Source organism: Centroberyx affinis, unplaced genomic scaffold (genome assembly GCF_046629955.1).
Source record: "Centroberyx affinis isolate AG114_WGS23_722 - 3 ecotype Tasmania unplaced genomic scaffold, CSIRO-AGI_Caff_v1 ptg004934l_1, whole genome shotgun sequence".
NCBI classification, from domain to species: domain Eukaryota; kingdom Metazoa; phylum Chordata; class Actinopteri; order Beryciformes; family Berycidae; genus Centroberyx; species Centroberyx affinis.
In genome coordinates, this window is record NW_027282425.1 from 194,957 (window position 1) to 212,852 (window position 17,896).

At 42.5% G+C, this 17,896-nt stretch overlaps 1 protein-coding gene across 1 annotated transcript; it reads left to right on the top strand.

Annotated features, from left to right (window-relative positions):
- Positions 1–3,587: 3,587 nt before the first annotated feature.
- Positions 3,588–17,047, top strand: cables1 (Cdk5 and Abl enzyme substrate 1; the record flags this gene model as incomplete). Its single annotated transcript, XM_071545515.1, has 7 exons — positions 3,588–4,181; positions 10,812–10,883; positions 11,073–11,165; positions 12,589–12,666; positions 15,650–15,755; positions 16,538–16,694; positions 16,944–17,047. Coding segments are annotated over exons 1-7 (1,170 nt in total), but the record flags the coding sequence as incomplete, so codon positions are not given.
- Positions 17,048–17,896: the final 849 nt, after the last annotated feature.

Genomic DNA, 17,896 nt, shown 5'->3' on the forward strand with positions numbered 1-17,896 from the left:
TCTAGACTCTGTTTAGTTTGTTTTTTTTCATGCTTGGGTGTAGTAGGAGCTAAGGCAGCCCATAGGTGATGCTGTCATGCTGCCAGGGCTTTCCTTGTTGTGTATGTGAGTATGTGCGTGTGTGTGTGCATGTGTGTGACGTATGCATTTAAAGTGTGTGTCCCAGCATGACCAACTAAGGCAAGCGGCAATAACACCCCTGAAATAGCTTGGCAGGCATTTTAATTGCTTTACCCTGCAATGGATCAAAACGTTATTGATATAAACGACAAAAGCGTGAAACGTTTCCCAGGCCTAGGATTAACAAAAACACTAATACTATATCATGAGTTGGGAGTGTCTGTCACTGTGACAACTAAATTCCATGAATGAGGTTTTAATATAACGATAAATACCCGGATGGCTGAACTTGATTTCCCAGCTATCCTCCCCGACCTTTGACTTCTTCCTTCCACATTCCCTCCTTTCACCTTATCCCCATTCTTCTTTCCACCCTCTCCTTTCACTATTAGGACCACATTTATTACACACTACTGTACAATGCTATGTCCACTAAGCCACTACTACTATTGTGTTATGTGGTTTCTACCAGAGCAGTTAGGGGTAATTTATGACGCTCTTGGCATGTTTTTCTTTAATCAATGTGAAAGTAATAGCAGAGTCATGTGCATGCAGCCTCACAATGAGGTGCTGAAGCAGTTCATCTGTAGGAAACTTCACACAAACACAGGAAGCTCAGTGTTTCTCGGTGAGGGCAGGAGTCTGAGCTGCGGCGCTGCAGGGACTGATGGGCCGCTCAGATTAACTGGGGCCAAAGAACCTGCAGTTCCTACGTTTTATTGTTGCCCGGGGCCGTCTAGAGTAAGGCATCTCAGCACAGATCTGAACTGTATGGTCAATATACAGCTGGATTATTGTAGTTATGCATTGCATTCTGCTTTGGGATGTTTGTGACACACATGATTCCTTCTCTTTTCCTGTACAATAGGTATTCAAGTGAAAGAACAGTGACTTGTTATGATTCTTGGTGAGCACAAGTGAAATTAAATCAATGTAAAGAAAAAAAAACTAAGATCATTAGGGAGTCGATGTCATCACCCCCGGTCCCTCTAACTTGTGCGGGTTAGAGGATTTCAGAAAACAAACCCAGCCAGGGGTTTCAAGATACTCCTATAATAAATGTAAAAACTGTTAATAATATGATATAGATGCTTTCACCTGGGGACACCTGAGGATATAACAGTTAGGGTTTATAAACATCAGTCATGTAAAGTACTGTTTTGTGTAATTAATGTATTCACCTCAAATTGATATGCAGCATATTGCACCAAAAGGAAAGTCATAATTTGCACTAAATGCACCTGTTTCATTTTTGGCTCTTCCCTTGTTGCACATGCCTCCAGAAATCCCTATGACACAAAGAAGCCATATTGTCTGTCAGATCAGCTGTGATCAAACAAACATGAGAAGCAGATTTGAGGTCCAACAGAGACATCCAGTGGTGAGCAAATGATTTGCAGTGCCCTGTCTCTAAATAGCTCATTTGTATGAGAGATCTACAATACATTCCATTATGAATCAGGCCCAGTATACATTTAACACAGTAGTTTAGTTTGTAAAATAACATATCACTGAATGATGGCTAGATGAATGTAATGTACTTATTTTCTTATAGCCAAAATGCCAGGTGTAATAGAGTATCATGTCAACTGAATGCAGACTATCTTTTGTTTAATTTAACAACATGCATTGAATTTGTTTGTTTTGAATAAGGACCACCTATTATGCCAGAGGACAGGATTAATGGGTTTTTACTGGGTGACTTGAAAATGAAAAGCAGCTTTTCTTTATCATTAATGATGTCTGTAACATTGGCATCTCGACCGTAAAGGGCCCTATTATGAGAATTCAAATGTTCCTCTATTTATACACATATAAGATGAAAGATGTTTGGTGCAGACATTGTTAAAATTTGATTTTGTTTGAGTGATTAAATTTAAGGTTATTGGCTTTAAAAATGATTCAGTTTTCGGACTAACTCCAGTCAACACATTACACAACTGGACTTGCTCTTGATTTTTCTCTGCTTGCTCATAATTGCTAAATTCCTTCAAATCAGGGAGGTTAGCAACATTTGAACTGACACGCCTCTGTGAAAGCCTCCACTCAGCAGGTTTACCTCATATGAATTAGAAGGCCTAGTATTTTCGGCTAATCAAGCTCCAGTATTGTGACTTATCTGGCTGTGAGGACCTAAGTCTTCAAATTAATTCAATAAATTACTTGCAAAACGTCATGAAGAACATTATTCTTACCCTGAGCAGTGGTATATTTGAAAACAAAACTGAATAATATGGGACCTTTACCATGGCTGAGCTCAGCTCTTCAGCTGGGGTTGCTGTTGTGATTTGGAGAGTGATTTAATCTGGATGAGTATGAAGGATGTATGAAGAGACATGAAGAGGAAAGTTAAACCAGTGGCTCTCAACCAGGTGCTATCAAGGCCCAGGAGTCTGCAGGTTTTACATCCAAATACTGAACATGCTGATTTCACTGATTAGTGTGCAAATCAGTGAAATCAGCTGCTGTAGTTTTAGGTTGTAATGAAAACCTGCAGACTGACACATGATTGAGATACACTGGGATAAATGGCTTGCTCTGGTAGTAGTAGTATACATAGTCTAATGCAAGAGTATGATTTTATTTACTATGTCAGTTTGTCACACTGGCATAAGACTTTTGGGTTCTGGGAAGAGAGCATCCCTGCAAAATATTATAGTTATATCCTGCATACACAGTTGAGCAGTACTGCAGGGAAATTGCAGGGGATGGGATGGAGCAGGATGGATAGCAGGATATCTGCAAGACCTGAGAAGAGAGCAGAACAGGGCAAAAGAGAAACATGTGATTGTCAACCAAAACCACTAGATGGCATATTTAATGAGGTTAAGCCAAAAACAGAACACGCAATCCATGTCAAGCAGACAGATGGCGCAATTGCTGAAGAGATGCTGACTTGCACAGTTTAGAAAATGATCTATTTCTCAAAACAAACACAACCAGGCCCCATTCTGTCAACATCTATTGATCATGTGCGTCTAACTGCAAGCCTTGTACGGATTGAGAAAGTGGGAGTAAGCAAGTCTGTTGCATTCTTTGATATTGATTTTTAATGCGCAAGCCTATTCATTTGTCCAAGTTCCTAATTTAATTAAAAATCACTTGTAGGGCTTTATTGCCCAAAACACTGCAACGGACTGACAGAGTTAATTACAGTCGGTTATTAGATCTGTATCAGATAGATCAGAATGAATCTATTTTTGAGATACCGTGCATACTTTTATGTAATTTTGGCATACCCTGTCAGAGAAGAGAGGGGGAGGCTTCGCCAGGCAGGAAAAGAAAAAAAACCTACACGTATCCCTGGGAGCCTATTGGTCCAATTTTTCCTTGTGCTGCCACAATACTGCACACACGTGACCTCCCTGTTTTTAGCCAGTTTAACGCATGTACTTAAAAGACAGGCCACTGGCATTCACCAACACAAGCACGATTAACACACTATTAATGTCATCAAGGTAAGACCACAGCCTGGGGGATTCAGATCACTGGAAGTGGACCATGGCGGCTGCCACGAGCAGCAACACATCCACAACCACGCTACAGATAAAGCACTCCAGTATCGAGCATACGCGGAAACGCATAGACCCGAGGAGGAGGCAAGCGGCGCTCTCTTTTCTCAGTAACATTTCGTTAGATGGACGGCCGGTGCAAGACGATGCAGACAATCAAGCCGAAGAGGATAATTCACTTGAAGCTAGGACTAGACCGAACCTGGTTTCCCCAGAGCGCTCCGCGTACGCAGCGGGCACCGGGGCTGCAGCAGCGACCACGGCCGCCCAGGCGCTCGCTATCGCAAACCAGGCTCTCCTCGCGAACAACCGGGCCAGTTTTGGGATGGGTCCCAGCGCTGCCCCGGCGGGTACAGACCCGGAGGGGGATGCTTTCGGGCCCTCCATGTACAGCTCGCCTTTCTCCGCGGTCCCGGCCGCGACTAGAGGGAGGCTGCAGACCTACACTCAGGGAATCCTACCTGCGCCGTACTCCAGGCAAGCCTCCCAGAACTACTGTCTGGAGGGCGGACAGATAGCCAACTCTGCGATAGAGCTGCAGAGGTCAAGGTAATGGTGTGAACAGCTGAGGTATTTGTTTTACTTAACGGTCTAATCTAAGGGGGCATGCACTGCGCTGGATGTAATGAGAGTAATAAATATGTTACAGGTTCCATTACCCAGCTTCAGCTTGTCTGCAGACGCAGGTCGTTAGCATGGACCTTGATCTGATCATAGCATACAAGAGCTGGTCTGGTTTTCCCTGAAGGATCTTGCAGTCAGACTGTCTCTATTCCATTGACAAGTATGCAATGGAGCAAACAGTACTCTGTTACCTGTGGTAGAGTCAATACTAAGACCTGAGACTCACTCAACTGTTAAGGTTTTACTTATTTCCCTAATAGCCATGGAAGCACAGTCCATAAATCATGTTGCACATCCATTACTAATTACAATAACAATAGGATGCCACTGACAGATAGTCTATGCAGCCTCCTACTGTATGTTATTTTGTTCAGTTAGAATAATAATCACCATCAGCCTGTAGCTGTTATTTGTTGATTAATTGTTTTGTTTTTTTCTTTAGTAGATAAGCAGGACAATGGCTCGTTGTGCATGTCACATTTTGGCAAAACGCTCCGCACACCAGTTATTAAATTAAGGCAAAAGACCAAACGAAAGTCCACAGAAGGTGATAGACAAAACTGCTCATATTATCCAGATGTTTCCCTCCCGTGGGTAAAGTGTTTGGTTTATCACGACCCATTCATTTCCTCACAACCACAGCGACTGGGGGCCTGAATGAATGAACCCTTAGGATCCATTCAGGAACAAATTTCTTGCAACTTTCTTGCTGTCAGTCAGAGGTGTGTCAGAGATCCAATTGATTTAAATAGAAACAAACTCTTAGAAAAGGTGCTTTTGGCTCTAAGCAAGACAGCCAGCCCGGACAACAACAGTACACAGCAAGAGGAAAAAGTTCAGTTGTTTGCATATTTACTCCATGCAGATGCTTGCAGCCTCATGACTCATCGGTTTGCACGGAGACAGATACATATGATCGCAGGTCCAACAGCTGTGGAATCGTAACCTAGTTTCCCTGAGAGGCAACTCAGCACACCTCATCAGTCCAAGAATATGCTGCATCTCTCTCTCTCTCTCTCTCTCTCTCTCTCTCTCTCATGCTCTCATGCTCTCATGCTCTCTTGCTCTTTGTCTTATTTAGTAGACTATAATGTATTTTTAGTGAATGTCATTCTATAACTTGGCACACACCTGCTGTCTCCTTACCCTCTAAGTGATGTAAACATCCTGTAACTCTACACCTCTGTATAGCTACACACTACCAGGCTTACGGCTCCATGTGGATTTCTTTTACTCTGGCTCTCTTTGTGTACTCTTCCCATCCGAGGCACAAGCAGAACTCGGAGGGTGTTGCTCCACAGCAGGACAACTGTCAGTAACAGTCGTCTCATGGGTCTCTCACTGTCTGAACCTGCTGTCAAATCCTCTCCACTCTGGTCTCCATTCAGAGCCCTTTTCTTACCCAAGTCCTCTCCTCCCTGTGGGGTTGTGTAGCTGCCAGACTTCACAGGAAGCTCTGCTTCATGATGAAACAGTCATTAAGCATTTAGTTCCCCTTCCTGACTTCATGGAAATGGCATTACTAAACTAACGGCCTCTGAAAGCCCTCATAAGCTAATGCCATACTTCTTAATAGTGAAAAGGGCACAGTTGAAGAAGTTATATAACACTGTTATAGACCCCATGAATCATTTGTGAATGCTCACTGCTTTTTCCAAGTGACCATTTACAAATTGATCCTCAAAACGTATTTTACAACAAAACACACCATTTCATGTATTAAATTGACCCCTTTCTACCATAATTTTGCATATTTGGCTTTTAATTTCCAGTCAACCGTGCTGTTGTTCAGTTAGGTAATACAGTATGAGGCAGTCAAATACTGTACTCTGTGCTTTTGGAATGTGTTCGGACGACGTCCACACAAGCTGAATTCAAAACTGTTGGGAAGTAAGCAACCTGTTGATGGAGCGCCGCCATATTCCACCGGCGTGCAGACAGACGAGCGCTGCGCACAGTGCCTGGTTTGTTTTCTGAGGGCAGCTGGTGGAAACGTGTCCAGAGGTCCCTGGCTGGGAAAGGCAGGATGCCCAGGCTTTCTGAGAAGCTGCCTGGCTCTCTGCTCTGTATTTTCTGTCCTCTACTTCCTCTCCCAGGGGCATCAGAGACACACTCTCCCCTCAGACTTTTGGCCTACAGTCCTGCTCCCATTCAGGAAGTCACAGAGCCTCTGATGTGCCGCCAAAAGAGACTTTCTGAGGCCAAAGCTGCTGTAGACCATCCTCCTCTGAATTTAATGCATGGGAATGATGGATGGTTTCATATACAGCTTTCTTTCCACTCCTCAGCATTCATTCATCATGAATCAGCACACCATGAGCCGTGTTTTAAATATAGCATACCTATTACCATCTGGCCTTGTCAGCCTGAGGTGTGGATCAGATCTCATTTTCATTTCATCCCTCCCCCCCCCACCTAAGCATAGGCAGGCCAAGTCTCCTCACGTTCTCTTTCACTTCTGTTCTCATCACCATTAGGAAGTGCTAAAGCATGTACTGTATTTTAACGAGGATTTTTTAGCCTGAGCCAGCAGAAGCTGTGGCTGGAAAACAAGCAGCAGCACAAGCCATTATAATGGCCTTCTGGAGTTTTGTGCGATTGGGTCACATCCTTCTGGTTATGAGGTTGATTGTTGTTCGCTGAAGTCATGGTTGGCATAATCACAGGATTATATAAGAATGCTTCATTTTCCTCCGCTGTCAGAGCATTTGAACTGTCAAACGCTCTGTAAAAGCCATAGGATATGGTTAGAAACCACCGTAATCAAAACCAGACCGGCAATTACTGCAGAGATAAGATAGGCAAACACAGAGACTAGGCTCAGCATGTGTTGCTGCGCCTAATGCTGCTTTCAAAATAAAACCCAGAGTTAAATTTCCATAATGTAAGTTGCTCTGTGGCTTACCTTAAACAACTTACAATATGTTGCTATTTTGAGGGTGCAGCATATTTCTATATTTCCAAGTTCTACACACCAGAACTATTTGATTTATGCTTCTGTTATCACAAGTTACACTCCACCTAAACCAAATAGAATTTTTTTTTTTATCTGCTAATACACCGCATTTGAAATCCAAATGTGTTTGAGGACTGAAGAACTTTGGAGAGAATAACACGTTTGCCGTACTGATTGGATTTTTATCATAATAATCATATTTCCGTTTGCCTGGTCTGTAATTGTGAGAAAAGGCCCAGAGCATTACATTTATTTCCACTCAGTGACTCGCCAGCTAAACGGAAGACAATGTCCTGTGGCAAGCAGCCAACAGGGCGTGCGTGTGAAACGGTTTAATCTCCACAGCTGAATAGTCCACTTGAGTCCTGTAGTTTCAATGCATGGCACCCTTCATTAGAAGGGGGATAGCATTGTGACTACTGTAGAAATATTTTATAATCTTAATGTTTCATGGGTTGCATTTATGAAATGTGCTTGAAACTAAATTAATTGAGGCAACAATAGCAGGGAACAGAGACACCCTGATAGATGCTTGTTGCTGCTGTTTGACCATTTGGTGTGATTAGTTGTGCTGGGGTCTCTTTGAAGCTTCTGAGCAGCCCTTGTTAATGTCAGACTGGAGAGAAGGATCGAAACTGACTGATCCAACCCCAGTTGGCAGCCTTGTGTCTGAAGTGAATGAGTGGTCTGGTCCATGTTATTATTTCCAGGATTTTTTACTGGCCTGGAAAACATCTTTTGCCAGAAAAACATGTCCTGCTGTTGTTCATCTACAGTGGCTGGATCAAAGTCCTCATACACACACACACACACACACACACACACACACACACACACACACACACACACACACACACACACACACACACACACACACACACACACTAGCATCCTGATGAACTGGAAACCTGCCCTCCCGCCAGCCGGTGTGTTTGAAGGGTCACTGGATATTTGGAAGAATAGTAACAGTCCACGGAGGAATTGAACCTTACCCAAGATTTCAAATGGAAAAGTCACATAACTTCAGACCCATAATGGAGACAGATTGCTGTAATAGAGGTTATATCGTCCTTGAGACAGATTGGGATAGGCTACAGCCCTCTTATTTTGCAGACTTAATCAGTAATGCCTTCAGATACAACCCCAGAATTTGAGTCCATTTTAGATTTCAGATGAGTGATTTTTCCAGTTTCATTAACTAAAGACTAGCCTATACGTTGCACTGTTGTGTACATTTTAGTCTTTATTTTTGTCAGAAAAAAGTGACCATGCTCTCTTTCACGATTGCCTTGCTTCACAGATTTTTTAACAATCCCTCCCATTGTATAAAACCTGTAACTTCGCAACTTTCAAGGTGACATGATTGGCAACATGGTGCAGCGGCGCATTTTTGGGTGCTCATTCTCAAAAATTCTCTTTCATTCTCCTAAGACCCCATGGCTGTGTCGCGGTGGCTGGAATTTATTCATTTTGAAGAATTCAAAATGTGTGACAACTCAAGATGATGCACAAAGCATTTTGGAATTTTGAACACCAAAAATATGTCAAATTATAGAAGCAAGACGGCATCAAAGTGCCGTTTCCTTGAGACTTTAATCGTTAAATAATTAAATTGTTCTTTGTCTGAAAAGCTTCTTTCGGCACAAAGTTCTTACATCGTCTTGCGGAACCTGGGGAAGAACTGATGCACCATCAAAGAAAACTAGAGCAGCCTAGTCTTCCTAGACTAGCTGTAGTCTTCCTTTGGCTGTATATCAAAGATCCTTATCCAGCCAACCAATCCATCTCTCAGGTTGTCACTAGAGGGGGACGTCTTAAGACTGACCGTAAATCACATGATCCCGCCTGTCTGACCCTCAGGCAGAGGTCAACCCCCTACATTATGACCCTTCCACCCGCTCTGGCAGAGACATGTTGATGTCAGTCGCCCATTGTCCCACTCACTTTGACTAGGAATTTACCTACTGTTCATCCCCTATGTCAGTGCTTGATGTTCTTCCCTACATTTTATGATTATTAGGGTCATAATGAACAGTAGAAAATTATGGCCCTCGGTTCCTTGTCTGCTTCAACAGTCTAGCTCCGCATGTAAACATTATCTCACCCCCATCTCCTCTGGTATACAGTGTTCACTCAGCCTGTGTTGGTTTAAACCCTGGGAGATCCTCAAGGACAGAGTCATCTTTCGTTAATCTGTCCTCATGCTCTGTCGTTCATTAACCAGGCACTCTGGGTTGCACTCCGCGGTCTCTCCTCTAGCTGAAACGCTCACAGGAGCAGGAGGGGGGTGGGGGGGGTCAGGTCAAGTGTCATCAACTCGCCTCACATCTCGCACAGTAAAGAGAGGTGGCACAAATTAAATCGTCGGTCCAAGATGATATATTCATGGTGTGCGCATTCTTTTGATTACGACCTCGCTTGGCTTCGCCCAGCAGTAAGACTCTGCCGCAGACTTAATTATTTCTTGATGCCAGATAGACCCTCTCCCAGGATGTCTCAGTGTTTCGTAATTTGTCTGTTAATTTGTACTACATTAAATGTGGTCACTGGTTAAGTATGACTAATGAGTTGGATTATGTTATTGTGGTGCGAAACATGCAATTACAGCTAAATTTTGGAATGGCTCACGCACAGTTAGATCTCACATGTGGCCTTGTTTCTGAAACTGGCAGCTGATCATATAGAAATGGTCCAGTAGAATTTGCCTGTTAAGTCATGCAACAGAAGTGTGAAATAAAGGCCGTCTGTGATAACATGTGTTACACAAAGTGCTTTCAGAGCCAGCTCCTTATCCTCTTACCAGCTCCAGAGCATGATCCTGGAAAATTCTCTGTGATCTTGCATAAATGCTGTGCAAGATTCAGGAGTGATCATTGACCACACAGGCACAGTGATTGATTGATGGCAGTCGTACTCAGAACCAGATCATTCAACACTCTTGCAACTTAGGTTTGTAAATTAACCACTGAGTGTACGAAGAAAGAACACAGGCAATAACAGTTTAACACCGTGGATTTACCTCTGTCCTGAGGCACACAGGGACGGGACACATGAGATTTACTTATTACCTACAAATTGTTATATCATTGGAAGATGATGATGGGAGTTATTTTACATGTTTTATAATTTCCCAATGCTTGGTCAATGTGGTGGGTAGCAGCTCTCTCCAGTTCTTGACCTACTGCTTTGCATTAAGTAGGAAAATGGAGATTGAGGTAGAAATTCCTTAGTTTATTGCATGAGTTACACTGACCTCAATTTGTGAATAAAAGGAACCTTTTAGGGATTTTCTGTGACCACTCCTGCCCTTTTAGGCATTGTTGTGAAATCCCATTCCCATTCCAAGTCTGTGAAGTCATGCTTTACAGTACCATAATGTTTCTTTCCATGGCAAAACCAGATCTTGACAAACATACTAAATGCTTATTCAAACTTGGTGCAATATTCTGTTATTCTATACTTGTGTTACACATTTTTCTCAGTTTGTACTTCTAAGAGTTCTTTGGCAGAACGACAGTTGGTGCAGTCAATGTTTTCTTGTGATAATCTTGTGTTTCTTCCTTATCTCCTAACTGTTTTCCCTCTGTCTGTTTTCCCAGACGGAGACTCATCTCTCAGCGCTCCTCACTGGAAACTCTAGAGGACATTGAGGAGAATGCTCCTCTACGCAGGTATTAAACTGCACTGGAACACTGCTTACATTAGTAATTTGGCACTCTCCCCCCAGAGGCATTTTCCTCACTTTGTCTTCAATATACTTCTATGTCTAAGAGGAGACATTCAGCTCAGTGTAAAGTATCCAACTGGCACAGTTTCTCTGTCTTGAGGTACTGATGTTTTGTGTTTGGTCTACATTTTAGATGCCGAACCCTATCGGGTTCACCACGACCAAAGAGCTTCAAGAAGGTCCACTTCATAAAGAACATGAGGCAACATGATATGCGCAATGGAAGGTATGAAGGCAAACAACGCCATCCTCTTAGTCAATACAAGCCCTCAATGGATAATGGCAGGCTGCCCCAGTCAATGAACTGCAGTTTGAATGTCTCTCACATTACAAGGCAAATCCCAGGCTAGAAGGCCTATCCTATTCGTAGTGTGTCATTATAACTTATAGATAAAATGTAATTGGCTATTGATTCACTGAGAGACTAGTTCATCGGGTATCCTGTCCATTTTCCTACATATGATCTGATCTAGTATTGTATAAACATTTTATTCCAATCTTTATTTGATCGTTGTAAATCTGGAATCACACCATGAAGTCACTAAACTCATAAGAGCTAAATCACACAACATATCACACTCTCAGTTTACAACAGGATGCATGAGGCTCACGCACAGATCCCTGAACACAGACAAATTTTGGCACAGTGGTGTTGAATTGTTTTACAGGGTGTGCAGAAAGTAATCAAACCAAAGATTGTTGTGTAGACTGGGCCAGGAGAACTATATTAAGTGTTTCTAAGTAATATTGTACTGGCGCCTGTCGCATTCTTTGGATCTGAAAAGTAATTCAGTTAGCTTTAACTCGCGGTGTTTTGAGATGCAGAATCTAGTTTCGATGCTGTACGAGGAAAGAATCAGTTTTCAATGTAATGTTTTTTTAAGTGTAGATCTATTCGCCGGTCTTCAGCTTATAGTTTATTATTCGGCATTCGGTTGTTATGGAGTGGCTGACTTAATGCATAATGTAGCACAGTAACCCAGAATGAACCTCAAAGCAGTCATTTTGTCTATATAATCAGCAAACCGTTTGATAGTGCAATTTGTTAAATTAAGTCATTTGATAGATGAAGTTTGCCTCTGATGTGCGTTTCTGCCTCATATCCAGTGCAATATCTGATGTGGAATAAAGGTGAGCTGGATTTGCCAGACCATTTAGCAATTGCTTGTTGATTAACTGATGCTGAAACAATTGGCGTTTTGTGACTCACGTGTTGTTGACGCTCTGATGCCCATTTTTAGCCGGGTTGTAAGATTGATGTGTCCGTGAGTTACAGCTATTAAAAGATATTCAAATAAGAATTTTGAGGTTCGTACACTATTTTGTAAAAATCAGCCATTCTGCCCTCTGTGCAGCTGACATTTTGGCATTTGGACACATTTCTGATTAGATATCTCTGTCTACACAAGTACAAGGCGTTTTAGTTATTTTAAAAAAGATCTTGTATCAAAAATGCATCATTGTTGCCCCCAAACCACTGACCACGAACCACATGTGCCACTGTTACTGACACAAGCCACACACACACTCATACTGACGTTTCACTTAATTCTCTTTATTCTAATTATTTACTGCACACTTTCTCCAACTTAACCTGTAGATCTTATCATAGATATTAATTAGCTTATTTACCATTTTTGTTTTTATAGGATAGTCCTTATCAGTGGCAGAAGATCCTTCTATAGTGTATTTTCTGTCCTGCCCTATCGAGATTGTAGCCAAGCAGGGTATGTATCCTACAGCATGCCAAACTCTGTAATTTCCTCCAGCCTGTGCTCCCTCTTTCCCTTTTGTTTTCTCATCCCGTTTTTTCTGTGGATGTACTCTCCTTTGACTGGTGCATACATTGCTAAGGGTTGGTTTTGGTGGATGCATTTTTACCCTAAAAAAAAAAAGCCAGTGGGCTGAAATGGGCTTTAAAAGGCTTAATCCCTCATATATGTATCTTCCGCTACATTATAGCTTGATGCTTATTGCTTGTATCTTTTTCATTTTGGCTCAGGTGGCTTTTGGACACTCATCCTTTTCGTTCAATTCAACCCATTTTTGTCCGTTGCAACTGTCGCTGGCTTCGCTCTTTACCATTTAGGATTCACCTTTCCTGAGGTTCTTGCTCTCCTTAGATCTAGCAACTGTAGCATTTGCAAAAAACTTTAACAGTGATTCATCTTTATGTTGTTTTCATGTGTTGTGCAATGGTTTAAGACTGCAAATGATCCATGATGCTGGGCGACTGGAGTTTCTGTTTGGGGTGTACACAGACATGACAGTTTGTTATTAACCATTTTTGTTTATCCTCTGCCTGGGTTTAGAGATTAAATTTCTTGGCACTCGAACAGAAAATGTCTCTGGCTTATCTGTAGAGGACGCTTGTTTCCTTTCCTAAAGCAACACAAGGCTCTGTGTTATGGGAAGCTATAGTAGCTCCCAGGGCCTCCAGACTCCCACCTGGCCTGCATGGGGATAACTCTGGTCCGGCCTTGAATCCGACGCCCCCCAGTCACATGAAACGGCGTGTTTTTGAGGAAGTGAAAGAGAAAGGGGACAGATAAACAGCAGAGAATACAATGGAGAGAAAGAAAAGCACCACACTAGGGCTTACTGAAGAGCATAAAAGGCTCAATCCGTGTGTGGAATTTCCTAAGCCAGTCAAACAGTGCAAGGTCAAGGGTTAATGAACCCCCAGGGCTATCAATATGCATGTTTGACTGCCCATTGCTGCTAATTGACAGTTTACGGTCAGGCTTTGGCTGGCTCAGTCAAGTGTTTTGACTGCAAAATGACGTTTTATCAACAGCCGATTCTGCTTGACTTCCAGAGCCCATATTTATTCCAACACAGTGCTGTTCATAACAAAGTTGTTGTTGGTCATTTAATAACCACAGTATTTGTCCTCTTATTTCTCTTTGTCTTGCCCCAATTACATGTATTGGTTTAATGCAGTGCTCATGATAAGTGAGCGATTCAATTATATTGCTAATTAGCTCAGGCCTCTAGAGCATGACTTCACTGAATTAAGGGAATCCTGAATGCTGTTGCACTCTAAAGTAGCCAGTAGTGGTCCATTTTCAAAGTCTTTCCCCTTCTAAGACTCTCCTAGATTCATTAAGTCTTGAAAGCAAATAGCAGTAGGCCTAATTTCTTTTGCACTGTTTCGGCTTTCATTGATAGCAATGATAATCAATTTATTAGCCTTAATTTAGAAAGATTGGGCCTGAGCACTTTGCCTAGATTATAACACTACTAACATAAAAATGTTTGAAGTCAGTTATTGCTAGTCCTGCATGTTACTAAGCAATGTCAGCATTTTCCTATGATTTCCTTCTGTCTCTCTTCCTTCTCAACAGACCGAAGTACAACCTTTCATTTTCTGGTTTGCTTCAAAGAAAAGCTCTCTCTTGGAAAGCTTTTCGTCTCTTATGTTTCCCTGTTTTATCTCATCTTCACTGTTCTGTGAGTTGTCTACTGTCTGGGGATCTCCATGTCTATGATGCATCTGTCAACATTGTGTCCTGATGTGCCTGTCTGCCAGATAACACTGTTTTCATTACAGCAGGTTGGCCCCACATGTCATCAAAACACTAGGAGAGTCATGTGAGGGCCCGCTGTGTCATTTGTTTTATTTATCTGGGCACCATTTTAAATTGGAAACAAGGCTGGAGGTACAATAGGAAAACCAGGAAATGTTGCCATGTTATGTCTTCTGAGACTTTAATTCTTAAGTCTCAATACAAACAGTCTTAAGGGGATGGATATTTGTTTAGGGGACTTTGTTTTCTTGCTTTGGTATGAAAGCAAGTCAGTAAGCAGAGCACTGTTTCACTCCTATCAATTTCAAAACAAGAAAACTAGGGCAGTTGAATTTATTAATTATGAATTTGTAGTTACGGTTGTGCATTCTGCCTGTTGCTTTGATCATTTCAGTCCTCAAGTGATATTTTTATTGCAGTTTTAACTTTTGGACAGGTTCGTCAGCTTGCTGCCACCCCACTGTATCTATCAATCAGTATGACAGAGGGTGTGAATAAAGTGAACTGCAGGGCATGTAGTCTCTCTGTCAGTGTTCAGAGGCTGCATTAGCTTTTGCTGATTGACCTAAAATCTGACAATTTGGTTTCCTCATAGTAGTAACCCATCTTTAATTCGTACATTTTAATATTTGAAACATGGGTTTGGCTTTAATGAGGCTCCTCCATTAATAAGTATGGGCTTTTTAATTTTGCATGTGATAGCCTCAGTCTGTGTTCTCAGCAGTGGACATTGAATACCGAATCATTTGGCCCATACAGACTTTGTTCAGTCGGCTCTCCACTGTTTGCTCCACTGACACAGTTCCACTGCAGCCGTCTGTTTTCTACTTCAGCAAAGCATATCTCCCACACTAGTATGGCATTTCAGGCATTGGTGATGCAACAACCCAGCCTGCAAGAGACTACTGCCCTGCTAGAATGAAACTCTACTCTCCTCCGGTCCCCCTCCCAAGGGTGCACTTCATTTCTAATTGCCCTGAAACGCACCCAAAGACACAGGCAATTACAGAATCTAGGCCAGCTGATGAGCGCAGATCGATAGTGGGCCTATCTGAGTGGTAGAGAAAAAGAGGTGAGCTATAACAGGCCTCAGCCGGAAGGGTAAAGAATGGGATGGGAGTTGCAGAAGCAGCAGGGCGCTGTGTGGCGCTGAAGCTCTAAAGGTCTTGTGCTCTGGCAGGGAGGTAAAGCTGGAAGGAGGGCGTCAGCGGCACCCATCGGGTGGCGTCAGTGCCAAGGAGATGGTGATCGGGCTGGAGGGAGTGGAGCTAGGAGCTGATGGAAAGGTGAGACAGAAGCATACAGAGACACTGGCTACGTTTACATGCGCACAATAATGTGACTATTACCAATATTATAGTGCAATTAAGCTGTTTACATGATTCTATAAAGTGACACCTCTGGTTTACATGTTACATGTGGTTATTGCAAGTACTGAACTGGAAATGACAAAATACTGACGGAACAACATAATTACTTGATCATACTTAAAGAAATGCGATTAAGGTGTATACATGTTGTAACTCGTCTCTACTAATGTGAGTAAAATTGGAGTACTCCACATATGTTACTGCAATTATGCTTGCTCTAAGAGCTTTACATAATCAGAGTGTGGTGTTTACATGGGTCCTGACTTACTTGCATAATAAGTGTCTTAATCACATTGCAGTGGCAGTTTTTGTGTGCATGTGGTCACTGTATATATATATAAAACTAATGTTACAGACAGCTAGTAATCTCAGAACAGCAACTACAACCACTGCTTGAATTTAGCAAGAAATTAGCTAGCTTACTAGCTAGTTAGCTACTAGCTAATTACCTAGGCTAGGTTCCACTGGTTAGATATATTGGGGCAAATATAAAATGTGAGCCTTCAGATTCTCAAGATCCATTAGTTTCTGATACATTTTTCAGTGGGGAAACTGTGCAAAATGATGTTTGCCATCTTCCCAACATTTGTATGATGTGCATCTTGGTACACAACAGTAGGACAGGAATTTTCAACAGGTCATACTTATGATAAATCCATTGGTGCCAATTTATTTTACATCTGCACCTGCGTCCACAGACTGTGTCCTACACCCAGTTCCTGTACCCCACCAATGTGCTGGGCGGTCGGAGAAACACCATCGACTCCACCTCGTCCTTCTCCCAGTCTCGCAATGCCAGCCACCGCAGCCTCAGTCTGGGCCGGGCCAACAGCAACCAGAGCAGCCTAGATACAGGTCAGTCTTCATTCAGTTCAACCCACGTATCTCCAGGCACAGTATATTTAATACTTTTAATAATGTTTAAAAAGGGCCTGTGTAATATAATAGGATCGAATTTGCCCTCGTTCTCAGTGCTCTTCGCTACTATTCAGCATGCTCTCTAGTTTTATTTAATCAGAATGACAAAGTTGGATTCTGGAAGAGAAAATGTGCAGATGTCTGCTTCTTGCTCAACCGCTGTTGTTGTGTTTGTGGTCCTCGCAGGGAATGATCTGGGGGACTTTCGTGAGTACGACCCCAATCTGCTGGATGACCCCCAGTGGCCTTGTGGGAAGCACAAGAGAGTCCTCATCTTCCCCTCCTACATGGTGAGAACGAGACACCAGCAGCAACAACAACCACAAGTGCTGTCCCCTCGAGAGTAGAGTGGAAAGGTTGTTTTGGTCAAGGACGTCACTCACTGAAATAGATCCACTTCTGTTGACATGCTTCCTTGGGTGAAATTTTCTTTTTCAATATTATTATCATTATTGACTTTTCTCCTTACTTTTTCCCACCACAATCAAGAACAATAATACACAGGAAAGTTTTGCCCTCCTCAACATTTTTGTATGAAAAAATCCTCCTGAACTTTATCAGCTGTTTTGAATAGCAGCCAGGAGGATCTGTCAGTCCGTTCTAATCAGCAAGGTCACTGGCCCAAACTCACTCTCCGCTCCCACTCCTTCTGGGTGCCTGGATGAATACACTTACTGTATCCCCGTCCAGTGGGCAGTATCTATTAAACAGCCACTCCACCACATCGTAACAGCTAGTGTAGTGTTTGTGTCTCCTGCCGCTGTAGCCGCGGCGCTAATCACTCTCTCAGTTTCTCCGGAAAAGAACGGATGTTTAATTGTGTTTGGAAAAAAAAATGCCAGACTCCCACCTCATTCTTTCCTGGGCTCTTGTTTTTCTTGCGGAGACTGGCAGAATAGACAACAAGAATTGAAATGGTTGAAATGTTCAGTCAAGGCCAGACAATGTTTTTTCTTCTCTTCCTCCAATTGCAAAAAGCCCAGCGTCTCACAACAATAGCTATTGTGTTTACTACAGGAGTGGAACCAGTCAATTCTGAACGTTTTCACTCCACCGGACGGACACAGGATGCTTAGAAGACATGACTCTCCCCAACTGAACTTTCAAGTTGTACAAGCAGGAGATACCATCAGCTTTTC